This window comes from Anarhichas minor, unplaced genomic scaffold (assembly GCF_050575085.1).
Source record: "Anarhichas minor isolate MPS153535 unplaced genomic scaffold, ASM5057508v1 ptg000010l, whole genome shotgun sequence".
NCBI lineage: Eukaryota > Metazoa > Chordata > Actinopteri > Perciformes > Anarhichadidae > Anarhichas > Anarhichas minor.
This window is the reverse complement of record NW_027466456.1, coordinates 7,580,419-7,607,816: the sequence shown is the minus strand read 5'-3', so window position 1 is coordinate 7,607,816 and position 27,398 is coordinate 7,580,419. Positions and strand designations below refer to the sequence as shown.

At 43.1% G+C, this 27,398-nt stretch overlaps 3 protein-coding genes across 6 annotated transcripts in view; 1 reads left to right on the top strand and 2 right to left on the bottom strand.

Moving 5' to 3' along the window:
- Positions 1-7: 7 nt before the first annotated feature.
- Positions 8-22,263, bottom strand: cers1 (ceramide synthase 1). Of its 4 annotated transcripts, none has more exons than XM_076087966.1 (8): positions 21,015-21,129; positions 20,818-20,926; positions 7,756-7,915; positions 5,823-6,003; positions 5,375-5,536; positions 5,080-5,227; positions 4,790-4,950; positions 8-3,697 (listed from the first exon to the last, which is right to left on the bottom strand). In XM_076087966.1, the coding sequence occupies exons 3-8, from the start codon at positions 7,868-7,870 to the stop codon at positions 3,655-3,657; spliced, it is 810 nt and encodes a 269-aa protein (XP_075944081.1). In that variant the 5' UTR covers positions 7,871-7,915; positions 20,818-20,926; positions 21,015-21,129; the 3' UTR covers positions 8-3,654. The 4 variants fall into 4 exon arrangements, with proteins under 4 accessions (XP_075944081.1, XP_075944083.1, XP_075944082.1 ...); XM_076087968.1 differs by having other exon boundaries at positions 20,824-20,926; XM_076087967.1 differs by having other exon boundaries at positions 20,818-20,909; positions 21,015-21,118.
- tnfaip8l1 (tumor necrosis factor, alpha-induced protein 8-like 1) overlaps positions 21,543-27,398 on the top strand; it is a 22,617-nt gene continuing 16,761 nt past the window's right edge. Inside the window, exon 1 of the mRNA XM_076087972.1 lies at positions 21,543-27,393. The gene's annotated coding sequence lies outside the window, so the exon portion shown is untranslated. The remainder of the gene's footprint in view (positions 27,394-27,398) is intronic.
- Positions 22,432-27,398, bottom strand: part of cope (COPI coat complex subunit epsilon) — a 5,481-nt gene continuing 514 nt past the window's right edge. The window contains exons 3-10 of the mRNA XM_076087970.1: positions 27,268-27,368; positions 26,858-27,010; positions 26,467-26,520; positions 26,169-26,250; positions 25,585-25,740; positions 23,989-24,057; positions 23,229-23,303; positions 22,432-22,846 (exon numbers count right to left, since the gene is read on the bottom strand). Coding sequence (XP_075944085.1) covers positions 22,793-22,846; positions 23,229-23,303; positions 23,989-24,057; positions 25,585-25,740; positions 26,169-26,250; positions 26,467-26,520; positions 26,858-27,010; positions 27,268-27,368 — 744 coding nt within the window. The 3' untranslated portion in view covers positions 22,432-22,792. The remainder of the gene's footprint in view (positions 22,847-23,228; positions 23,304-23,988; positions 24,058-25,584; positions 25,741-26,168; positions 26,251-26,466; positions 26,521-26,857; positions 27,011-27,267; positions 27,369-27,398) is intronic.

Here is a 27,398-nt window from a genome sequence, read left to right as displayed (position 1 = left end):
GAGCCTCTTGTTTTACTGACATGTTTTATTTTATGGGAAAAAAATGAAACGATAACATTGGCTGAATGGTATTAAAATTGCATTTCAAAAGAGCAAGTGTGTCTTTATCAAGTGGTCCGATTTAGAAAGTGGTCAAAAACAAAAGGGTCAATTTGTACCGATTACAATCAATAATCCAGAAACTTTAAATTAACATGTTTTAGTTATACTTTTTTTCACCCCAGAAAAAGTCATAAAAATTCCCCAAATCTCCTTTTTCTAATTTTGATCTACTAATGAACAATAATAATAATATCAATAAATTACAGTGCAATTTAGAAGAAATACCGGCAGGGCTTTTACCGCCCGATACTCCTCTCTGCTCTTCACCTGTTCCCACAAACACTTGCCTCATAATGTGGATGGACATTTTGGCACAATCAAAGCACTCATGAAAATACTCTGTGTCATAATGGAGGCTCAGCCTGCGAGCCGGTTCAGGCGGACAACTTGCGTGTCATATTTAATCCTATAGATCCGATGCACACAGCCTTCACTGCTCAGTTTGCAAACGCCGCTCCTTTTACGGCTCGTTTCCACACATCAGGATCAGGGAGTGACGAGGTCAGACACCTGGACCCAAATGGTTTTTTTCATACTGCAAATTATAAACACTGCTTCTTTTATCGTCACTCCCTAACTTTCTCTTTGTTGATGGCAAATCCAATCCATCGTACTCTTCTCCTCCCTGCGCCACTGCTGCCTTTGCAAACTGATCAGTAAACGCTCCCGGACCTCCTCTGAGCTGATTTTGGTTTATTCAAACAGAGAGTGAGGAGGTCAGAGACGAGACATCAGGTATCAAGTCTGTGCTTTAACAACGCCAGTTGTCTGACCGAACTGAGCTTCACGTGCGACGTGTTTCCGACATTTCGGACGTTTAAATAAGAATCAGCCAAATACATACAGAGAGAAAAATCAATCGACAATTTCATGTTTTTTTTCCCTTCAATTTCAGATCATTGTGTCATGTCTGGGTAGCAGTAAGGGGTGGGCGACATGGTTACAATTTATTTCACATCATACTGACATATTTTAACAATTGATTTATATCTAATCCAAACCTGGACGTTGCTGCAGCTGTTTTTGGGGTAACCCATGAAAAGACTAAGTACTTTCAATGCTAAATTATAAAATCCAATATTTCCATACAACCGCTCGTGGATTTACAACATTGACGCCCCGGTGTTAACAGTACAGCAAATGAATATCGTCTGATGGTGCATTTCGTCATATCGCCCAGCCCTCATAGTTGTAGTTGCTTGTTCACACATCGCATCGCAGGGCTGTCTGCAGCGGGACACAGTTGGGGGAGAGACTGAGGGTGCTCCTTTCGCACACAGTACCATACCAGACACATCTAATCCAGACCACAGGTCTTTTGTGGGTTTACTGCAAACTCCCGTCATCTGTCACCAAATCAACAAAAATATCAGCAAATCTCATCTCAGTTGAGCAGCCGAGACCTCGGAGGTCTCGTCCTGCCAGAACACCATGCGAGTAAAACCAGTGAGCCACGGGACTCTGATCGTGTGATATATTACACACGGCAACATTGACAAACCGCGTTGCTTTACAGTACAGCTGTGTAAGGACTACAGCAAAATGAGTGTGAGCCTGCATTCAGAGATCTGAGACTAAATCCTGGTGATGTCGATGAGCAAAACAACTCTCCCCATCACCGACTTGCACACCGCAGGGGAAAAAACAACAAAACTGGAATACCAACAGTGCTCTCAGAGAAAAAGAAAAAAAACAGCAGCAATTAAAAACAAAACAAATCAACAATGATAACCTGGACTACAGCAAAACTCCCCTCATGTGCTGATTTGGTGATCGTGGAAGACAAAAACAGAAAAACTAAAACAGCGCCACATCTGCGGCCCGCTCCAGCAGCACAAGCATGCCGTTCATCGAAACAAGAGCTTGAATTTGATCGAGAAGGTAGGAAGAATAGAGATATCCCCCTTTTTTTTTTTTACAGGTGCAACAGCTGTTTCCACCAACACACACACAAACGAATGGGATCTAGTGTAACTCCTCGAGTCAAGGGAAACCTTTTCGCCGAAGTTTAATTTAATGTTATGGAAAAAACAATCTTCCCGTAGGTGGGATTTCTGGGAGGAAATAGACGTTAATCTGATCTCTTAATGCGTGTCTGCAATAGATACACACACATTTAAATGCCACAGGAGAGCTGATCACACACTGGTGTGTGTGTGTGTTCAGTGGTTACTGCTGCTTCAAAGAATTCGGTCGTCAGGAGGATTTTTACATTAATAAAGACATTATGATAACATAGCTAGAGGACTTTTTTTTTTTTCTTCATTGTTTGTAAGACAATTTCAGAGCATATTTCCAAAATCATTCGATGTCATGCAGTCCTGAATACCATAATGTGTGCATACATAATTTTTTCCGTCATACTGATCTTTATCTTTACACAAGTTCTGGGCTATTTGTTCCAATTGTCTATGAACCCGATAGCCGCCACCGCACACAAACCGGCTATAAATGTTAATCAAATCCATATTGTTTCAACAAATGAAATGATGAGGATGATACTGAAACCCAGTCAATCAATTCTAGCTATTTGCTGTCATTAAACCAGCAACCAGCTTGCATGCCTTCATGTCAGTGCAGCAACAGATGCTTTGCAGCACACGTAGGAAAGACAGAAAGAAAAAACAGAAAAGAATAAAAAGCTTTTTCTATACAATTAAATATTTCCAATGCCCGTCGATCATCAGTACAAGAGAGAACATGTAAACTCAGAGGTGAAATGTTGTGAAGGATTGTAAAGATCCAGCTACATCCATCCTACAACACCTAACATACACATACCTACACACACCAAATGTGGCTTTTTCGATTCATACTAATGGACGCCAGAGCTGTGCGGTCACCACCACGGATTTGTGCAATGATATGAAAATCAATACATGTGGTGAAACGGCAGCTTGTACTCGCCAGACAGGCTCTTATATGCCTCTCTGCAGCCGCGGAAAGTGATACCGATGAACAACGCAAACGTTTCCCTTTTGGATGGTGATTCTAAGCCGTTTATCTTCATGTCTTGCGTCAGATAAGATGGAGGGAGGTTAAAGGAGACGAGCAAACACAGCTCTCCCCCCTTTATAGAATTTAGCATATTGCTCGTTTACCGGGTTGCTAAAGGGTTACTGTTGGTCTAAATGTCTACAGAACCACGACAGGCCGATGAACGTCTCCCTGTCTGGGTGCTGCGGCGCTGTGATGATCGAGACACCCTGCACTACAGTCCGACTCTCACTCCAGCTGGTTTCTGTTCCTACTGAATCTATCAAATGTAAAGTTTGCAACGAGAAGACAAAAAGTCACCTGAAATAACATTCACAGTGCTCAAAGAAAAACAAAATGACAGCGATGAAATGAAATGTTCTAAAACAAAATAAAAAGAGTAAAAACCCATTGCAGCCCCAACTTGCTATTTTCCTCCCTTTTTTTTCTTTTCCGTGACACTCTTCCCTTCGGCCACGTTTTTTGTTTTTTTTTGGAGCGTGAGCCGTCCGAGGAGGGCGTCTTGTCTTGCTTGTACTTGTAGCCCGGTGCCAGGTGGTGGCGACGGAGAGCCTGTTATAGGTGCTTCTCTTTGGTGACCCCGTTCTGCACGTGCTTCCTGGTGAAAGAGAGACGAGGGAGAGAGAGAGTCAGGGGAACTGAGAGAGCGCAGGACAGGACAGGAGCATAAGCTTGTCAGGCGAGGTGATCGGGTGTGAGGCATTAGCAGGCAGGGAGGATATCAGCAGTGGCCAAGGCCAGGCAGATAAAGAGTGCCACATAATCGCATCTCCATATGGCCTCAGGCTCTATGATCCTATCTCCCTGTGAGCGCCGCTAGTTAAACGAGCTCAGAGGGAGATCTGCTCCTTCTGCATCTACACATGTGAGGACAAGTGTCCGAATGAGTTATCAAGTCCTCGGATTGCACCACAACACGACAGCTTGTATGGTGTCAAGTTTTTTTCTTCTTCCTGTGAACACACACGAGTAGATTTTTTTGTGCCGACGTCTTCAGAGTTTCGGTGGTCAAAGGCTGCCGTGATAATCAGAGGGACACATGACAGTCAGGAGGCTAAAGGCGGCTCCTCAGATAACGACCGGTGAATCAATGAGTTCAGATAAAGGCGCCAGCAGATACACTTTGGTTTTAGTCAGGTTGGCATATATCCTCGTTTGGAGTGTTGAGTATTTATTTTTACATTAGAAGAGATCACCATTACGTAACTTGATGGTTTCTATGAAAGAAGACAAAAACTATTTGTGAATCTTCATATTATTCTAATCAATCACCTCGAATACTTATTGCAATAACCAGGATGGGATAAGAAAGGACGGTGACTTCTTTGTCCACTGGCTGCAATAACGGACGACAACATCAGCTCATAGCAACACTGTGCCTGAGCACAGTCCCGCAGAGCTGCTAGCATGGCTGTAGACTCTTCGTTTTGTTCATCAGAATATAACAACACACCTGGCTACATGTGCATACAAAATCAACTTTAAAATGTGTTTATTTACAGGAGCGCAAGTCTTCAAAATAAAGATTTATTGATGGGGAAGTTCTACAAATAGCACCTTAAGATGGTGGTCAGATTGAACATTTACAGTAAAAAGCAGCCAGCAGCTGGCTGGTGGTGTTATTCCACCCTGAGCTGAGGTCTCGCTATCAGATGAATTTAGAAGACAGGGCGTGATGGTGTGAGCTCACCCCTGGGCGGAGTTGTGATGTCCAGCATCAGCATCGTTGTTCTCTGCCCGGGGCTCTCTGAGCAGTCCGGCTGCCGCCTTGATGCCGTCCTCGTCCTCGTACTCCCGGACGTCGTTCACCTCTTTCACCTTTAGCACCTTCACTACGAAAACCACGATGAACTACACAGAACAAGGAGAGGAACAGGAAGCACACCGAAGTCAGATTGTGTCGTTGCAGTTTCGACAAAACACACACATTGACTGTAGATTCTTTGTGGGTTTTGAATTATTAAACCTGAGCGTCCTCACCAAGAACCAGTAGATGTTCATGAGCAGCAGCGCCAGGAGAAGAGTGTTGAAGAAGAAGTAGAAGGGGATGTTGGGGACAGACTGGAGGCTGGACACACATGTGGCGTACAGCACTTTGAGAGGGAACCAGTAGAGACGGAACCAGAACCTGAGAGAACACGATAGAAACCAGAGGTAGAAATGTATGTCTGTTCATCTTCATGAGTGAATGAGAAACAGACAAGACAACAAAAACAAGTCAGAGTGTGTGTGTGTGTGTGTGTGTGTGTGTGTGTGTGTGTTTGTTGAGCCTCACCAGGTGATGCTGAAGCTGACGGAGCCCATGTTGGACAGCACGTCGTTGAGCAGGTGATAGCCTCCTCCTCTGGACTTCAGGTAGATGTTGAGCTTGGTGAACTCCAGCTGGATGTCGTTGATGTCGTGGAGGAACAACACCAGGATCCCTACGTTGTGGTATCTGAGGGGCAGGGAGCGCGCGGTACAGTGGGTGTACATTTCTGCTTATTTCTTGTATTTCTAAGTCAAGAATACAAGAATAAAACCAGCAACCCTCCTAAAGCATGTATAGTAAAGCTGTAATTGTGCGCATGACATTGTTAGTCTGCAAAATAAAGTGCATTGCAGTGTCGATTCCTGTTTTCTTTCAGTTGCTGTGCATTAATTAGATTTTCATTTAACTACAAAAAGCAAACCTTACTCTCTACTCTGTTTAGACTGAACAGGCAGACACATTAAACTAGTACCTGAAGGCGTAGGAGAAGCTGATGAGTGCCAGCGTGATGATGTGGTGCACCACCATCACAGCCGAGTCCTTCCTCCACGCGTCCATGTAGACCGTAGCATAGATGGAGTGGCCGTAGAAGCTGCCCTGGATCAGGTAGGCGATGGCGATGTCTGCAGGCACTGACATACCACTCTGCCAGTCTGGAGGAACACACAGGAGATGTGACGACAGGTTACGGGCTGACGCACACATTAAGGATGTCTTTTACCTCAGAAATACATAAACTACAGTCTTACTTTCTGTGTGATTACCAAAAATGTTGTTATTATTATATTTTAAAAACTGTCTAACTCATTTAAAGTCAGCCATGTACACAGAAAGCCCTTGTAAAAATGATGTCTGCCATGATTTGATATCACTATATGAATTATTTCTCCAGATCTGAAGCGGGATGACTGTGGAGACGGCAGAAAGAATTTCATTTTTAAATGTACAATCAGATGTTTTCTTTAAGGTAAATACATTTACATTAAACAAAAGATGTATGAATAATTGTTAGATTTAAGGGCATACAGCTGATGGATTCATCTTGTGTGTAGAGGATGAATACTTCCGGATACCAGATGTGAAGGGTCAGCCGGGGTATTTAGTATGTGAAGGAGGTTGGAGGGATCAGGTTTAAGCTCCGGGGGAATTAGAGAGGGTTTCTAAAGTGCCGCAGGCAAAACATGGCAACTGTCCGCTGAGGCTGCTAGGCTAGCTATCAGATGTTGGACGGAAACTTTCTCCTCTAATGTTTGAGTAAGGTTCGTCTCTGGTGGGATGGGGTTACGTTTGGGCTGTAATGTTTATTGATTGGACCTTCTGTCATTAAACATTGAGGAGAAGGCTGTTAGATGGATCACAAAAGAAGAGCTGCCAAGGGGAGGCATGGGAACTGGAGGCTTTTATTTTCTCCTGGAGAATGAAGCTCCGCCTCCCCTCTCTTCTCTTCAGAATTCAGACCCCTCCTCGTTTCTGCCACTGTGTTGTTCCACCCTAATTCTACAACTAAAATGCTTCTCTCTCTCTCTCTCTCTCTCTCTCTCTCTCTCTCTCTCTCTCTCTCTCTCTCTCTCTCTCTCTCTCTCTCTCTCTCTCTCTCTCTCTCTCTCTCTCTCTCTCTCTCTCTCTCTCTCTCTCTCTCTCTCTCTCTCTCTCTCTCTCTCTCTCTCTCTCTCTCTCTCTCTCTCTCTCTCCCTCCCTCACAGTCCAGTCACATGTCAGCACACTGCCTCTGTACACATCTCAGGCTGACGGCTATTAGAGGTGATGCAGCTATTAAAGATGAACCTGGCACTGTCAACCCGCCTTTGTTGGCTCCACTCAGAGTGATGGAGTTTCGACCGGAGCCCAGACACCTCCATGTCTGATGGAGGAGGCACAGAGGCCATAAAAGTATTAGCTGTATTATAAGTGAAATCCCTGTTACACATCTATCCTCCATTAGCAATGCAGTGACAGTCATCCATTAAGTGTTGGGGCAACACTTAATGTATTCTATCATACACCTTTGCTCTACTTTGGATTGTTGCTATTTATTTTCTGTCCTTTTGACTGCTATAAAAATACTTCTATTTTTTGTATCAATAACAGCTGATCGCTTCAAGGCTTCATATGCATGAACAGTATGCACAGCTATACATATCGCTCTGTTTGAATAGTCAAAGTGGGCGTTTACCCCCACAGAGTCTCTATAGGATGAAGGCGTGCCGCCTGCTGTTTCATTTGAATGTTGTCATTCAAAGGACTTCAGCTCCTTGACGGGTCCGGGAGGGAAATGTCTCAGGTGCAGAACTATTAAACATATTTAACATGGACCTGCTTCATCCACTGAAAAGAAATTGAAAGCAGCAAATTCCATTTCTGCTGCTAAATCAACAACACGTGTTCCCGCTGTTTGTGTATCTTACTGTAGAAGACAGAGGGCGGGTCATGGAAAAAGGAGTAGGAGGTGAAGAAGAGCAGGTAGGTGCTGTATGACCACGACATGGTGTAGAAGACCAGCTTCCACGCACTCTCCGGCATCTTGGCAGCATCTTTGGGCAGCAGCCTGCACCACTGTGCTAGAGGCTGCAGGGACAGAGCAGACAGAAGAGACGACAGTCAGACAAACAAGAGGAGAGGAAGAATTCATCCGGCTGCTTCTTTAGGCCGGGTGAACTGCTGGGAGGCCCGTTAGACACAATTACTGATTCATTCAGACGGTGTCCTTTTACAGAATTGTGAAATTCAATGCAAGGCTCTTAATTCAATACGTGTGGCGCAAACAATTCACCACGCGGATTCTTTGTGGTCCGGTAATGCGGCGTTGTGTTGTGTAAAGGCTGAGAGTTCCTTTGCAAAGACTCAGATATTTTTAGCCAGTTGGACCACAGATGTTTTTGGAGGGATTGTAATTGTTGCAACAACCTCAGGCACATTTGTTCCGAACTAATAAACACTGGCTGCAGAAAACAAATGGGTATAACAGGAAGTAAGAATGGAGACATCAAGAGACTGGTGTACATTGTTTCCATCATAAATAGTTGAGGTAAAGCAAAGCTAGCACTGTGCACAAAGCTCAAACCAGTGGCAGGAGAGAAGCTAACTAGACTACAGTTTGGAGAAAAAGGCCTATATGCACGTTAGAAGGATTTAAGAATAACATCATTTAAAAAAAATTCATTCATATAGTGGTTTATATTGAGATGATACTAGAAAGTGTAAGATGACCCTGTTGAGATTTAAGATGCCTGCTTGGACGTTAGATTACAGATACAGCAGATTTTACGTACGCTTATAACTGAACACATGCGCTCGCTTCCTCTCTGTACGCCGCTCTCGTCCTGACACACATGCATTCAGTGTCATCAGTAAGCTACAGTACATTTCAACCATGTGCCCGTCTGCCCCAAACCTGCTTACGGTTTGCTGTGCAAGCAGAAATAGAGGAAGTCGGAAAGAAGGCCCCCGACATCCTGATGCAGCTTGATAACATGACAACTCCACCTACTCACTGGTGGGGCCAAGTCATCTTCCTCTGTCACCTCCCTTATCTTGCTGCCCCGTGACTCTGACCTTTTGCCGCGCTTTCTCTCTCTCTCTATATATATTGTGGCATAATAGGTAAGACAGGTACATCAGTTAAGCAGTGAGACAGGCAGGTGTTCAGTGTCTTTGCTCTGCCAAGACAGGAAACCAAACCCATGCTCAACGCCTCACACACACACACACACACACACACACACACACACACACACACACACACACACACACACACACACACACACACACACACACACACACACACACACACACACACACACACACACACACACACACACACACACACACACACACACACACACACACGCACAGTACTTTGGAAGGCAATGAAATGGTGTAACAGGAGGCAGGAAAGTGAAAGTGGCCGGTGTCAGTGATACAGTACATCTCAGTCAGTTGTTACTAAGCAGCTAGTCTACAGCATATGATACGACAGGGTTAAGTGACCGACTACATAACAAATTAATAGAAAGAGTCGCGTGTAAGCCGATGCATTAAACAGTTTATGTCTGAAACCTTTCCCGTCTGTACAGTCTTTCATCTCTTGCTTATCATCTTCCTTTCATATTCTTTCATTCTTTCTCTTTCTCTCTGCCTCATTCTTATGTTTCTGTCTCTTCTTCTTTGATTGCGTCCCTGAGTCACATGGCAGAGAGTTAAAACGAGACAGGGAAGGAAGCTGACAGGGGCAACACTGATGTGAGATAAAAAATGTAGCGGCAAAAACGTCTTTGTGGTCCTCGTGTCGCGGACGCACAAAGAAGAGGATAGGCAGCTGCAGGGGGCCACATGATCCCTAGCGTGGCTGCTGATTGGTCGAGACTGTGGGGACATGTGGAACGTGTCCGGAAATTCAGGACCGGGTCTCAGGACACTCACACACATTCTTTCAAGTCTCTCAGTCCCTCTCTATCAACCCTCCCATCCTCCGTCCCCCATCCTCTCCCCCCCCCCCCCCCCCTCCTTCCCCTTTTATGTCATGCTCTTCCCAGCTCACTCGCTCTTTCTCTCTTCACCCCTGTGTCTCCCCCCTGCCTGCGACATTTATTTAGAGAAGCCAGCTGTCAGCACACAGCATACCCCCCCCCCCCCTTCAATCTTCCACCACATCACTCCTTCTGATAGACAAACACATAGAAACATAGGCCTACGCACACTCACGCAGGATGAATCTCACTAGTGGCGGATACAGGTTACTGCAGACACCAGCCCCGGATCTGCAGCTCATACCTTACTTTGTTAATCAGCATTACTGCTCCATACATCTCCTACTAATGCCTCCATGTCACATCTATCTCTATATTCTCCTACCCACTGTCAGGTCCTTCCTCACAGTAACATACACCGCTCTTTTGGTGTCTGATAAGCTTTCAAACTCATGGATCTGTTACTCAAACTGCCCTCCCTGGATCACATTTCCTCGTCCAATCTGTACCTGCAGCAACACGCGTCCACCAAAGCAGCCCCATGCATTTTTTAATGCAGTGCCGGTCCTGGATTATCAACCCAGCATACAGTGCAGAGCTGAAATGTTCCAGATTACATCAAGTTGTACTGTTCAAACACCTTGCAAGGCGGTATCTCTGACCACGGCCTTTAAGCAACCAAAACCACGCAGCAGGGCCAACATTTTAGTTTCAAATGCAGATTTTTAGAGATTACATAACAGCCTGCCAATTATTGTCTCACTGTACCAGCCCACCGACACACTCGGTCCTGTCCACCCACCCTATCAGTCTACCCTTTACTTTTCTGTGCCAGCCTACAAAGTGGGGGTATAGCGGGTCAAGGACAGTGAGATAATCCACTCGTCCTCTGTGGGATAAATGACAGGGCCTTGAATTACACTCAGCTGGGACCTGCGACCATTCAACAGCCTCTCTCTCTCTCTCTGTCTCTCTCCCTCTCTCTGTCTCTCTCTCTCTCCCTCTCTCTGACTCTGGCTGAACTCGTTCTCCAGCTAAAAGAGAATCATTTTTTAAAACAGAAGGGAGAAAGGAAACGGAAGAAAAACAGAGAGAGCGTGCGACAGGAAGAGAGTCGGCATGAAAGAGAACTTGACGACAAATAAGCGGTTCCCATAGCAACCATGCAGGGATGCTGGCAAAGACCTGCAGTATGGCGTCTGTGTCTCCTCCACTACAGCCCTCCTTCTCCCTGCTTATCTGCAGCTGCACCCTATGTCCCTCCCTTTTACCCGCCACTCTCTAAAAGCCCCCCCGACCTTCCCCGAAGCAAGTGATGGGAGAGGGTGAATGGACTCCACTGGCCTGTTGTGTAAGAAGATAAACTGGGCCAGTGAGTCAGGATGCTGGCTCCGGTGTGGATCTGTTCAATAAGGTCCCCTCTTTCGTTCACGCTCTTTCATTCCTTCGATCTCTTTCGTTAATCTGACGTCACTTTGAACCCAGCTCTGTCACCGATTCCCTCCGATCTCTTTACATCTTTTTCCCAGACTTGGGACAAATAGGATTAACAAAGGCTAATCCAATGGATGGCTAGAGTATTGGACTATATATATATTTGCGATTAACAATTCACACAACGCTATTTGAGGTGTCTTCCGGACTTTTCTGGTGCTGAAAGTAGGTTAGAATCAACATTTTTTTTACACATGTAGTCTACCTCAGAACATCTGCCTCTGTAAAGAAAAAATCATCAAAAAACATTCCTTGCTCACAATATTTAATAATTATTTACCATCAAATGGTGCTAAAATCTTTCAAATCCAAATAGTTTTTTAGCGAACGTTAACCAATACCTTGTTGGGAGGAGGATCATTTTGTTTTATTGTACCCTATTTAATCCAAAGAGAGTAATATATCTGTCCCACTGTCAGTTGACACTGAAGCTGCGGTCGTGATTGGTAAGAGTAGAAACATGTTTTTCACATTGATCATCTATTCATGTTGATTCAAACATTATTTCTGTATTTAGACTTATAACAACTTGTACAGCAGGTGTTGGTCTCATCTACCTCGTCCCCCTTTTACACGGATGTAACTAAGTATCCATGAGGCGAAACGTCCCCATTCTTAATCCCGCCTACAGTAATTAGCTCTGATTAGTCAAATGTTTCTCAGACTGATGAAACAGCCACGAATGGTCCCAACACCTATTAAGTCACTGAAGGTGAATGAGAGGTCTGGAACTAGGCTTCATTAGCAGTCATCACCATCAGTCAGACGCCTTCAAGCAGTTAGTTCACCAGTGGAAGGCTTTTAATGTGAACGCAGCGACATGGAAGTCTTTGCATCATCAACAGCTTAACACAGCAACAGACTTCATCACAGTGTGTCCAATGTCACTGATGTGTATGACCCGACTCTCTCTCCCCATGCTTCCTGTACCGTGTACATACTGGGACAGTGAGTGAACTGGTACTGGCTGTCCTTTCCTGACCTCTTCACCTCCATATCCTGCCTTCTGGTGATGAGATGAGTCGGCTGTTCATTTGTATGTGATGCAATAAAAGGAATTGATTAAGAAAGCGAAAGACGTTCTATGAGGCATATGAGCCACTCATTAGTCCCATGGATAAGGAACACACACACCGTACCGTATACACGTGCACACAGAAATGATCTACACTGCACTTCTCAAATCTAGGTAGATGGTTTAAAACCTGTTTCTTATCTAAAGATATCCGATTTATTTATGTATCAGCAGGTGAATGACTAGTAGTAACCCTCTTTCTTTGCACCTTTATTGTAGCTTATAGCCACAGACAGGTGTAAGCTTGTGGATTCTCAGTCACCACTGCAAAAGAGTGCTGGATGACACATATATGATACGTATCTTTGGGTCGAAGCCCCTACTATCCCACATTCAACCCTCTTTTTACACAGATCATTTTTGCTCAACTTGTTAACCTGAAGGCAACAGATGTTGAGGTTTGCAAGGACAGAGACACATATTTTCTATTTAGAAACAAACCCGAATCATTTGCTTGATATGAACCACGAGGGACAACAGTTCCGTCCACTCCAACAAAAACAAATGGGTGCAGATATGTTCTGAAACACATCTGGATGAAGCTAGACGATCAGACTAATTCAGGATCAAACCGCAGGTGATGTTTTTTTTTTTTTACTTTCCATATGGATGTTGCTTGAACTCAATGCCCACCAGGACAACTCACGACTCCAGATGGCCACCGCTCTGCTGGAACATTTGAACCCGATTTGATTAAAAACACACGATTAGCCGCTGAGCAAACTCATTTGCACATACGTGACTGGACGTACAGATAGCCTCCACGAGTGAGTAAATGACCACAATTTATGACTGTAGTGGCATATACGTCTTTGGCTACGGATTTCAATTGTTGATTATTTTTGTATCTACACAACAGAACAAAGCAGCAGAAACACAATTAAAAATCCCCGAGAGGTTGATAGAAGGAATCCCACCTCAGTGAGCGTTATAAGCAGAAACAAAAGTCATGTAGTCATCAAAAGTAAACAAAAACAGCAAACATAAAGGAGCAATGCCGGTTTTGATTACTTCAGCTAAATTGCAAAACACCGTCAATCCTATGAAACGCAACATTTAAAACATTGACTTTGTTGTAAGTTGATTTTTATGGCAACTATTATTTCCACTTACAATTAGCTCATCTGACACTCACAGCAAAGGAACCATCAAATACCTATCTTAGTCTGAATTAAAGCTGCAGCGGTTTCAGTTCCTGTTGTAAGAATATATATATAGATATATTCAAATGAGACATGGGCTTGAAGCTACATTAGAGCAGGAGAGACGACTTCAAGAACCGCTAGCTGGGCAGATTTCACCCTGAAAATGTATGCTCCCTAATTATTATTGATAGGCAACAGCACTGCTGACAAAAATCCACATAAAAGTGAAAATGTATCGTGCAAAAGTGTTATTGACTGGACTCATTCTTGAACCCTTTTTCAAGTACCAAGGTCTTGTACCAACCAGGCGGTTACGTTTTGGCTGAAGAAAGTACATTCAAAACATGAGTTTCTGACCCTGTTACATTTACGCCACACACACACACACACACACCAGAAACACTACAGACACACTGTGGCACTTAAGTAGCATACAGTGAGCTCTTTATTCGATGCAGTTGTACCTCCACTTCCTTTAATTTAGCTGTGAGCATAAAGCTTGTGATGTTCGGTCATATGGGTTTTATTTGTGTCTTCCAAACTGACTGAGTATACAATTATTATAATGCTGCTGGAAAACATGCTTTATGCGAATACAATGCAATTTAACATCCTCATATTTCTGGGTTGGTCAAAGCATCAGAACGAGAGTGGAAAAATAGCAGAGTTTCAGAGAAGTGTTAAGATATTCACTCAAGCTGCTTCCTGTCCAAACTGACAGCTAGAAGACATACGGCTGACATTTATAATGCACTAGTCATGCTATTGGCAACACAGAGAGAATGTGTGTGTGAGCATGAATCCATGTGTGTGTGAGTGTGTGTCTTTAACAGGCCAATCTATGTATGAATAAACAGGGCCATGGTTCATGAGCCGACCATAATCATCCACCCACAGACCCACACTTTTCTAGTGCATTAATGTGAAGTGTGATGATACACAACACAACGATTCAGATGCCCATACTAGATGCAAGTTCTGGTGTTTTTTGGGGGGATTTTACTCAGTTAAATGATTAGAGATGTTTTTAAACCTTGTCATGGCAAAGTCACATATTTTATAATGTAACCAACATGAAGACATATCTTGCTTGACACCATATGGAGCTGAATAATAAATCTGGCTAGCTGAGTCTGGAATCCTGCCTGTGAGGTCCACATACATCTAAACTAATGTTTTATTATAGAATATATAAATACATAGTTTGTATGTACATTAACAATATCAATCAACAGTTCCACATAGGCAAGAATTTAAAAAGTAATCAGATATGCTATAAATTGTGATACTAAATTACAAATCAAGTGTTGTGTTGCGTGTTTGTTCTACCGTTAGAGCGGCTCGTCTCAGGCGGTTGCTTATAGCTCCGATATTGCAGATAGGCCTCATTACACCAACAGTCTAATGGAGCTGAACGAGGATGGGATGTCTGGATTAGGGTTGGGTTATTGGTTCAGTTATGGATTACAGAGACGAGTAAAGCAGACCCACATTACTGGGTTTCTTTGGAGTAGCGACACATTGGCAATAAGAGACCTGTCCAGTTAATCAAACAGTGTAATCATGTGTCTATTTTAGCTTTCATTCATATTAATACGTGGTTTAATCCCCAAAGTGTAAACACACTGTGAGACGATGCAATACTAAAAACATTTGACAGACTTTTAAAGTCTCTATGTACCGTTGATCCTCTTACATAACATCCACATACAAACAAAACAAACTTTAAAGAGTCTTCATTGTGACACTACTCCAGAGTTTAGACCTCCACTGGAAAATGTTTGTCATTCTTTGCCAAAATATCATTTCTTTGAGGGGATTTTGAGGTTTGACAAAGGTGAGATGAGGTGAATTGAAGGGACAGGAGGACAAAGAAGAAAGATGCCTGCTACTTTTCTGATCGCATTTAGCATAGGAACGAGCACCCTTTCTGATTGTGAGTGCATGCGGATGTACCGGACCTCCAACCACTGCGCTCCATCACACTGTTATAGAGTGGCCTTGTTACAGCAGAGACATCCGCCAAGTGTGAAGCCTACAATGACAGTGTGTTCTTGTCTAATGACAGCCTAGCGTCCACTGCGTCTATCTGGAGGCAAGTGAGTGAGACAAAAGCGAGAGGAAGAGGAAAAAGGACGGAGAGGCCGGCCACAGCGGCTCTGTAGCGGTCAAGGCCTCGCAGCACATTCCAGTGGACCAGAGGAGAGTCAGACTGTCACAGTCAGCAAACACAGCTGATTCATGAGCCCACTTTGTTGCTGGTGGTACATATGGCTGCTCGGGCTGTGATTCACCGCGTAAGAGATTATAAAAGCACTCCTGCTGTTTCTACCTGCTAGAAACATCACCAGGCTCTACAAACGGTTTCATTAAATATGGAGAATTTCTGGACACACGTGAAGGCTGCATCCTCTTCTCTTCCCCGGATTAGGAACATGAAACATGAAAGTGTTTTCATTATCAATTAATCTGCTGATTGTTTTTTCAGATGTATCAATTAGTCTATGAAATGTCAAACAGTAGTGAAAGAATGGATGGCATCTTCAAATATCTTGTAATGTTTAACCGACCAATTAATTATCAATCAATCAATTCATTTACAATTATGTAAATCTGAGAAAAAGCACAATGTATATTGTCGATACATAATTCAAATTTGCATCTATCTTAACAAATAATAATCTTTGAGGATACGGCAAATGGCTGGAAAAATAGTTTGTATGAAGGATGCTAATGCTTAAAAAAAGGCAGTGATATGGAAACCCGCTGCTAAACTTGACAAGCCAGCCACCCAATACGTCAGTAAGAAATTTGAACTGAACAGCTCGATGCTGTGTGCATTACAGGTTGGAACAATCCTCAAGGCAGCCAACACACACACACACACACACACACACACACACACACAAAGGTAGGAACATATTGTGGCACGGAAATTATGCTATAATCAAAAAATACCTCAAAATACTGTGAATACATAAAACACATATGATGGATATAATTAGACGTATAGAAGCGTATCTATCACAGTGACACATTGATTAATTGAAGCACAAACAGTGGGGCTGACAGTTTTGTGAACACATAAGTGCTCTGTATTTATGACACACTGAAGCACACAGAGCACTAGATCACAAGTCAGGTGACGGAGAAAGTGCTGCTCGTGTAAACGCTAGATGATGATAAATTAGATGGCTGTGTCACGAGAGGAGAGGAGGATGTAACTAATAGGCCTAATAACCAAACTTCCGAACTGCTTGCAATCAGTGTCAAAACTACAAGCAAGTTTTACCTGAGTGGGCACTTTTGGCTGAATGGATAGCACTTCCCCTTCACCACAAATCCAGTATCAGGTTTCTCTACGCATCGCTAATGCACAACAATGGGCAGGGGCTTTGTGGAAAGTGATCTGGGATCTGTGGTTTGGGGGACCTTGTCGAGCATAACGCTGATCTCACATGTAGAACAGCAGCAGGGGACGAGGTGCTAGTTTGCTCAATGCAGGGGAAATAGGCTCTGCAACAAGGCTGGGGCTGGCAAACACACTGTTGCTCTACTCTTTGAGTGACCGCTTCAGCGTGTGTGTGTGTGTGGGAGGCATTTATGAAAGTGGTTATTAACTGCTGCAGCTAGGGTTTGACCACTGCCTGCTTATTTGTCCACACTGAGCAGCTAGTGTGTTGCTGGATATAAAAGTTAGGTAGTGGGAAGAAGTTGCATGTGCGTGTGTGAGATGGCATATGTACCCTTTTTTTTTTTTTTTTTACCAACACGTGTGTGAGTCAAATTCTGTCAATGATTGGTTGCTGCGTGCCGAGTCAGCGAGCTTGTCCTCAGCTACACAACAACCTTGCAAGCCACTTCTCTCCATTCCTTCCTTCCTTCCTCTAGCTGTCTCCTCCTTTTCCGGTAATTCCTCCCCTCTGATCACCTCTACCGAGTGGTGTCATCATTCTGTCTCTGTTCTCTTCCCACCTTCTTCTCCATTTGCCATCTTTGAGGCGTTGCAATGATATAGCAGGAAGTTGCACATGCATGCTTGAATGACAAAAAAAACAACCATATGCATCTGAAACCTCACTACACTCGTGAACAGAAGTGTGCATATAACTGCAATGCAAGCAAAGTGACAAACCGGCATGCGCTGTGACAAACATGTGCATGTGTGTGCGGGGTGAAGCTTAAAAAGACAATGAGGAAGGAGTACAGCTACTGTCACATGACATTTAGAATATTACTGGGTACATTTACCTCTTCAGTAAGAGCAGATTGAAGGATTTCACCACGTGTTTCCCTGAGATGAATGCCAAGCTTTTCAACACTTAACTTAAAGGACACATAATAAAATGCCAGTGTCAGAAGTGCCAACGGGTGAGTCAGGAGAGTATGACGGACCCACAGTGTTTTTATAGAACAGTGGAGCTCAAGTGGCTGATCACCAAGTTGTGTTTAATTAAACCTGAATACGAGCTGCTCTGGCTTGTACACTCGAACGTCAAACCAAAAGTGAAACATAATGAAAACCACTCACTCCACCACACAGCACTGTGCACGGGGGCCATTTATACACCCAACAGCGTGCTCACTGACATGTGAAGTGATCAAGGTGCTACGTGGAACCCGGCTTCCCTCGGTTGGCTGACGTAAAAGCAGAAAGGTTGACACGTATAAAAGACTCTAGTTCAGGGCAGGAGTTGATCCATCCAACCTGAAGGTTTGAGACATTATTTCCTAGCTTCTGGAGAGCCACCATAGTCACCATAGGAGCACGTGTCCACAGTCTTATGTCTAGCAGTGTGCTTGAGGACACTGAGGATTACATATCTCTTCTTTAGCTCTTGACAGTGACTGGGTTTTACCAGAAGGCACTGTAGTCTCACACTTGTATTGTATTTGTTTACATTATAACAAGGTTTGGCTGTGGTCATTATGGTACCACTGACAGCCAAGCTAAGCAAGCATCACTCTGCTGCTCTCATAATTGTAACCTGAGTGTACCGTGGGAAATGCAAAAGAGAGAAAGTGGCTCAACCTGCATTCTTCAAAGACGACAGAGAATACTGTAGGTAACAAAACAGGAAACTAATTATTTTCATCCATCAGATCTTGTGTCAGATGTGAAGTAAAATTCAACAGCAGCTTCTGCAAATACAGCTTCATTTTAGCCAATAAATTTGGGCTACAACAACAACTATCTTCATTATTAATCTGCTCGTAATATTTTCGATTAATGGTTTGGTCATTGAAATATCAGTAAATATTTGTCATTTTTGCTTGAGAAATGACATGAGAAACGATTAATGGTTAGTTGTCTTTGGACCTTCAACTTAGCGATTAATTGCCTAATCGTTGTAGCGCTACAAGAAATAGGTCCTGTTAACAAAATCATGAAGAATAATATCTTTACGGTCCATATTCGACATGTTATTGGAGGAGCCAACATTCATCCGTCACATCATAGTCTACATAAGTACACACAGCATGAGATTACACGGTGCTTTGTCCACTGATGTCCGAGCTCACGTTTGATGTCTGTAAGGTTTCATTAGCTCTGACTCTCTGAATATAATTCAGGGTGTGTACTCGGGATTGTTTGTACTGTCATTTTTAGAGCCCGTAGCTATTGTGTACTTCAACACTATGAAAACCACTATTCAATCATTACTGACAGGTATTGTGTTCAATGCATTTTGGGGTTTACCTAATGTCCAACTTAACAAGTGAGAAAACATCTTGTGTAAATCAAGTCGGTGCAATTAGCTGTGCTCAAATAAGATGTCAAATATACCCGCCTCAGTTTTTGTGATGTATTGCAGCAATACTCAAATTGCATTAGCTCAGCACGACTGACCTAACAGTGAACCCGTACTCTTCATCCCTGATGTACGCACTGTAAAGGTGGTGTTACACATGCACCAAATAACCGAGGGCAACACCGACTGATTCTTAATTCAAAATATCACCTCATCCTTCTCAGCCCTTACAGCATCCAGCCCTTAAATGGGCTGCATCCCACATTGTTCTATAGGGGTCAGTGAGTAGCACGCGCGCGCGTGCACACACACACACAGCGAGACACACATGCATAATGTGAAGTGGAAAACAGGCCTCGTTCTTTGCCTTTTCAGGCCACATCTGGCTTCACACATGGGGCCCTGAGCTCCAGTATACTTCATCGTCTTCATAGCATCTACCACGTGCGGACTCTCCACCCCCATCCACAATCATGGCAGAGTAACGAGCCACATCCTAGCTTTCTGTGGAGAAGGGCTCTGCTTGGCAGCAACAACAGTGTGGAGGCACTCAGGACTTGGATGGGTGGAGGGAATAGATGAGGCATAGGGCCAGTCGTTCAGAGCACAGACTGAGCTTCTGATTGAGATGATGTGGGAAGAAACAATGTTGATGCTGCTGCTTTAAGTGTACATCCTCAGGTGCCTAGTACCAAGATGTTCTACTGATGTTTTTACAGTGTATTGGTCTCAATTCTGAAAATACAATTTGTCCAGAAAATCTATTATTTTGCTATATATTTTGGTATTGGATATAAAATTACAGATACTAAATGTTATCAGCATAGTGTATGTGTGTGTGAGAGAAAGAGACAAAGGGGGGAGGGAAATGGGATGTTAGGAAGTCTGCATCAGTTGCAATTTGACATAATTGCCGTTAATGACCTTGCTGCCATGTTCCAAAAAGTACCTAAAAGGCACTAATAGGAATCTAAAAGCTTCAGGAATATATCGACTGTTACAAATGGAGAAAATGTAAAAGTATGTTTGAATCGTATTCAGCGAGCACACAGAAAATACATGCTGTTGTGTATCGATTGTTTCAGACTATTCATATGTAAAAACATATATATATTATATATATGTTTTTTTTTTCACCAGAACATTTGCAATCTGTGACCAGATTACCAGAAGGAATAAGATGTAAGATCGGGATACAGCTCCATGGCTGTAACTGGGACTGTATTGGCTAGGGTCATACAGTATATTAACTATAAAACACATACTATTAGAATGAAAACACAATGAAATGCCAACACCTGTCTGTGTGTGGGAATTGAGTTCGCAGTTTGGTTGCATGTGCCAACTGCCAACATACCAAGAACTGCTCACCAAAAAGATTTTTGACACATTTGTTACACCTGTTCAGCTCAAATGTTTGCCCAACACAAGTATAGATAAGAGTGTTTACTGTCCAACAAGCTCACATTCTCCATGCTCCTTTATCTTCAGCCTACAACTGGATCTAATATTTGTTAACATGTGTTGTTCTCACCCTCACCTGCTGCCTCACATTCAGTCTGGAGCCCTCAGTCACTCCCGAGAGATGGGGAGGCACAGGGGCCACACTTCTGCAGTGCTGGGGCCCTAATTAGAGAAATGAGCTGCTAAACCCATTCATTAAGGGTGTCAGTAAATTAACCTTTGGGGAGCTGGGGAGGAGGGATTGTGTTGTGATCGTGTGTCACCCACCTGAAACAGACTTTCTGTCAGTCCCCGCCTGACCTGCGTCCACAAAAAGGCGCTAAAGAGGAACAGGGCGATTTCGGTCCAGGTAATGTATGCGTTATCCAGGAGAGTCCGTTTCGAGAGCTCCAGACCGCAAGAGCTACAGTCTCTCCATGCGCCCAGCATCACGGTGGAGGCTCTGCTAATGAGGTCCAAGTATCCCGGCATGGGCTCCACTTCGACCGGCCCGGCGTCCCCGCTTTCACTGCTCATGGTGGTGCAGAACACAAACGTGGAACCCGAACAAAAATGATATATATATATATATATATATCCTCCAATTGATGGTCAGAGGGAGCAGTACAGTCCAGACTGTGTGGCTAATCCGAGAACCAGCTTGCTAGCTCAACTAAAAATGCTAAAACAAGCTTATCTAACCAGCTTACCCTCTTCAGTAGCCTAATTCTTTGTTTTCCAAATTAAGACATGGGCCCCGTTCTTCGCGTCCAGGACAGTTTTTACGATTGATAGCAGGGCCCACCAAGGTCCGACCGGCTACGAAGCTGTATTTTATAATCACGCACACCAATTATCAAATATGGTTTCGACAATTACTGCGGGCCATTAGCGCGCGTGTAGTGGTGGTTTCTTCTGATCATTATTCCGCTATGCGCACGCGGGGCTCATCATCCATCAGCGGCAGCAGCGCGTCCTGGTTAGCCGCCTAAGCTCAGTTGAATTAAACGCGCACAATAGTGAAATGACCAGCATCGGATGCAGCTTCCAAAGCTAAAGCTAGCTACTTGAATAAATTACCCTTTAAACGCGATGGAAGCTCGCAACACATGAACGAATTCAGTCCGTTTGTGTCGCCTTTCCAGCGCCAAAGCCCAGAGCCAGCACATGCGATTACAGCGCAGCTCCGCCGTAACGTCTCATCTCCGACCGTTAGTCGCCTTATGTAACGTCTCTGTGCCGCTTCATGAGTTAGAGAGGCAGAGTCCTGACAAACCGGCACACGCAGCCGAGTTATTCCAGCGAATAGATAACGATAAGTAGGAATAATATTGTCCTGTGAAGAGGCCGCCGTCGCTGCTTCTTCTTCTTCTCTTCCTTCTTCTTCTTCTCCTCCTCCGCTGTCGCCGCTGCCGCTCTGGGCTGGTGAACGTATCTGCGTCTCTGATAAACCGCGCTTCGCTTTCACATGGATATCAACTGGTACGTTGAAAAGAGGACAGCGTCCGTTTATGCGAGAAGAAGAAGAAGAAGAAAAAAAAAAGCCGAGAGGGGGCGTGACGTAATTAGGGCCCGCTATCTTCTGTTTTAACCGTCTGCTTGAGGATTAAAAAGGATGACTTAAAGAGACAGTGTTGACGAATGCGTTATACATGACTACACACAAGACACTTAAATCACACAAAATGTGACAAAAACCACCAAGAACGTTTTTTTTTTTTATTGAATTTGGCTTAAATAATTAGTGTCTGAATGCAAAAACAAAACCACACTTTAAACTCTTCACAGGAATTACACATTTATTATCATTTCTGAGGAATGCTTACGTTAAAACTGATTTCCATAAGAGAAATTCAACTTAATAAAGGATGGACATGTTTCATCTACACACAGGGGAAATTATGACTTCTGGTCTGGTTTAAATAATACAGCCAAAGTTTAAATTTGACTTTTTTTTTTTTTTTCTGACAAGTATCAAAACAAATGTAGGTATGCAACTTAGAAAGATAACTTCCTGGTGTTGTACTGAAGTCCGTTGTTGAGGTGCCTCAGTGAAAGCTGCCGGCCTATGCCGTAGCGATGGGAGCGTACTGCAGCACTAGTCGGTCGAACTCATTCTCCTGCAGGGAAGCCAAGAGCACGGGAAACAGTTAAAAAAAACATCTGACCAGCTGTGCTTCACATGGTTTGTTTGGCAATGGTATAACCCAGTTTAAGCATGTTTATGTACATCTGCAGCCTTTTGTAATTACAACACGGTGTGTGTGTGTGACAAAAGGCGAAAGGTTCAGAGTTTAATGCTCTCATTGACGGTGCTCCAAGGACACATGCTGCACAACATTGAAAACAAACAAGCCAGTTAATTAAATTATAACAGAGTAAAGGTTAGGAAAGCTTGTCGATGATTGAGGATGGATCTTGTGACCTCATATAGCCCCGGCCACAGGTCAGCAGCCTGCCTCAGAATGAAAAGCATTGAATAACCAAGAAAGACCAAGTTACCTTGGCTAAGTAGTCTTTGAGGAATGGGTGGGCTTTGTGTGCATCTTTCAGCTGAGACAGGTATCGATTGGTTACCTGAGGACAAACGTAAAACAGATGATGCAAAAGTTAGAAAGTAGACTATAAGACCCGTTTTCAGGGACTTTAAAACTGTGAAACAAAGTAAAAGTTATGAGCCCTGTTTTTTAGGGTTGTTGTCGGTGATCTTCTCACTAGTTTGAAGTGGAAGAGGCTCAGTTGGAAAAAGGTGATATTTCACTCAAACTCTTATGACAGTTGTGGGTTTGAGGCTTACTATCAGAACTTTTCCACATAACTCCAGTTAACCTTGAGTGAGATGTGCTAATCGGTGGTTATCACAGTGGAAAACGTTTTAGTGAAGGCTGTGTCGATTATCAGCATTCTATTGTACTGCTATCAAGTTCATCAAACCAAAGAAAGATAACCGAGTTATCTTATGAACTCTGAGTTCCAAAGTGTAGTACTCACACAGCACTAAACCAGTGGAAATGCTTAGATGACACTTTTCACGATAGAGGACAAATGCAATCAAGAAGCCGCTCGGTTGAATGCTTTTACCTTCTTCAATCAAAGCAAACGCACACAAAATTGCTGAGAAGAGCATCTTGCTCTCTAAGTGCAGCGCTATTGGACAAAGATATCACAAGTCCTCTCTGACTGAGGACGAGTTTGTGAAATGCTAAACTGAAGACCGTTAAAGCGTTGCCATTGTTAACAGCTTTTCGGTTCAAAGTCTCACCTCGGGAGCTTTGCCCAGGTGCTGAGTCAGCACTATGAGGTTGATCAACGTCTCAGGGTGGCTGCTGTCCTAAAAAAGGAGGAAGAGAGAAAGACAGAAAGTCATTCCTCACAAAGCAGACAGGACCGCCATTGAAACACAACAGTGGAGACAAGACATTGGAAGAGAAATTCACTGTCTATTCAGCGAGTTTCTTGTCACTTACTGAGATGAATAAATGAATGATGTGACTTTAATCTCCTATATCACAACAAGTACAGCGGTGGTGGTGTTTCAGTAAATTGCCATGAATGGAATTATGTATGACTGAAACCCTAACTTCTGGTTATATTACGATTAGTCTGGTTTTGCTAGGCAGAGCATGAGCATTAACATTCATGCAAAGCCACATAATACTCTTACTTTACGTTATGTTCTGTGTGTGTTTAGTGACAGATCAGGTCACAGGATAACCACCTCTTTCTAATAGTTTAACCAGTAAAAACGGAAGAGAGAAAAGGAAACAGGAATCTCAGAAAACATTCGTGAAAAGCTTCACTTCAGTTTATCCAAACAATTGATTTTAAGTTTCAAGTCATACAGTAACAGAAAGCCATCGCACAGTCTGACTGAGGTCTGGTTCTTAATAGTCAACATGGCTGACCTTTTAGAACTTTAAAGTGAATATTTTGTTGCGTCTTGTGGAAAAACAGTGTGTACTGGTCAGACCCTATCTTGTTGAGGATAACATACAATAACTGTAGACTAGAAAAGAGTATGTGGCGCCATCTGCTGTTACAGCGTGGACGGTGCACAATGTTCAAATCACACTGTGTGAGGGAAGCCTCCACAGAGAGGGAAATATTTGGCCTTATTTCTGAGACTTAATATATAAGAGTCTGAATTCTACTAAAAATAATAGCCTCATTACTAAGTTTAACATGTTTTGTGACAAACTGGTGCGCTGCTGTGTGTGTATAAAACACATTGTTTAGTTTCACTGAAATGTCTTGGACGAAGCAGGCTTTTTGAAGAACATAGACTTTACAATAGCGTACTAAATTAACTCTACTACACTGACTGGATGACACCACTGTTGGTCCTGAAGACTCCTTTGACGAACATTTCTAAAGACTATATTTAGCATGACACAAACCTGAAGCACCCACAAAATTATTATTATTTTTTAAGTTAAGTTTCATATTGAATATCGTTATTTTCAAGTTGCAACAGTTGTGATGACCTTGTTCAGATTGTGCTGCATCATCATGTAAACATTTGGTGAAACGGTGAGAAACATCAACAACATTTGTCACTCAGAAACAAATCTCGTAGACGTGACATCCTTGTTGTTTCATTGCTTTTGAATGCATCTTGTAATAGCTCTAATAATCATACAGGTTTAACCCTCTATGCATATTACAAAGTGCCTCCTGCACAACTCCCATTTAGCAGGCATCCATTAAGGTTTCAATTATGAAGGCTATGAATCTAATACAAGCCTAAGAGACCAGCCAAACTCTGCATGTATGTACAACAAAGTGTGTTTAGGATGCCAGACAATGTGTGATAAAGAGGCATAACAACAGGGACAAAAACAAAGTACTAACTACTAACCTTGTCCAGTGCTTCCTGCAGCACTCCCTCAGCCTCCTCCCACTTGTTCTGAGCCATGTAACAGGCGGCCTGTCCGTTGAGGAGCAGCAGTGTAGAGGAGTACTTGTCCGACATCTCCTGGAAAATGTAGTAGGCATCCTGAAGCTTCTCTCCACCCTAGAACGGCACGAAAAATGTGATAAAATGTAGGCAAGAAGAAATGTTCAGCAGCTGAAAAGCCAATAATAAGTGGACACTCCCTGCTGATAGTTGTGGTACTCAATACTCCTGAAGAGTTGGAAGACATAATATGCAATAAGGACAAATTAAATTGAACGCAGTCCTTCTTAGACCTGCCATAGTTTGTTAAGTTTAGATCTATACTGCACCGAGAACTGCTAAAAACTACTCTGCCTGGTGATCATTTCAAACCTGATTGCAGCTCCGGTCAATAACAATACAACTATGATGCAGATAATGGGATGAATAGTAATTTATATTCAGACACATGCCGCTCACTCTATTAGATATGTGGGGTTTCGAAATTATTCATGATAGAACATTTACTTATAAAGCAAATATGTGTATTGGTGACGTCTCCTCACCACAGCAATATTAACCCAGGCTGTGGCCAGCTGGGTGAGAGTAGCATCCTCATCCTGCTCCTGCATCTTCTTCAGCTCTTTCCTGTCAATGAGAAGAATTTAACGTCGTTATTAGAGGAATAAGTCACATTTCAAGAGACAGTATACTTATGTGTATGCAAAGTTAGTTAAGTCAAGACTTACTGTCAAATGACATTACTGAACAGATATTCAAAAGCAGCACCTGGATGTTTTTAAATAACAAATCTAACGTAATAATTGAATTAAAATCATCCACTGTATACGTGTTTTGCCATACCTTGCCAGGTCAACACGATCCAGACTCAGCAACACCTGAATGTTCATGGCCATGCTGAAGAAAAGACAGACGGTCAGGTCAGTTTGTTTGTTTTTAATATCAAAGTAATCTTATAACCCCAGTGACCCATCGGAGAATCTCGTGGAGCAGATGCGGAAGCCAAAACCAAGTTGTGTCTACAGACACCTTTCATACAATAAGTTTTTTCTGAACTATCTCGTTATGAGTATGAAGCAGTAGAAGTTGATCCTTTTAGTAATTCTTATACTTGTGTTCACATTGATGACATTTCAAAGAACGGTAAAATGATGATCATCTTTATCTTAGTTCCAATAGAAGTGGTAAAAGATTTTCTTTACTTTTAAAAAGTAAAACCTCGATCACTTCTCACCACTCAAGGCTTTCTCCTTGGTGCAGAGTCCTCAGAGCAGCATCCGTGTTCAGCTCGTGGTAGTAGATGGATGCCGCCATGAGGAGGAAGGTGGTGTTGGCAGCATCCATGCTCTTCGCCATCTTCTTGTCTAGATCATCAACAATAGCATCCCTGCAAGAGAAGAAAAAAAAAAAAAAAAAAGAGCAGCAGGAGAATTGTTTTAGACAATGAGGACTTTGAATTAAAGAGAATCATTGAATCACAACCAGGCAATAAAGTAGAAGACGGTGTGTAATCTCCACACACAGTTGGATTTAAACTTGTAAGGACTAAGGCTGGCTGATATACTGAGTATTTTGGGGATATAATATATTCTATAATTCATGCCCCTTCCACATTGACCCAAGAGTCAAATGCAAAGCTTTCACCTTTTGCTTTCACTGGACAGATACTCAGCCAGCATCTTGACAGCCTGAAGCTCTGCTGGAGAGTTTCCCTTGATATCATCCAGGACAACAGCATACTTCCTCTGCAACAGCACACAACAGGTCAGGGTGAG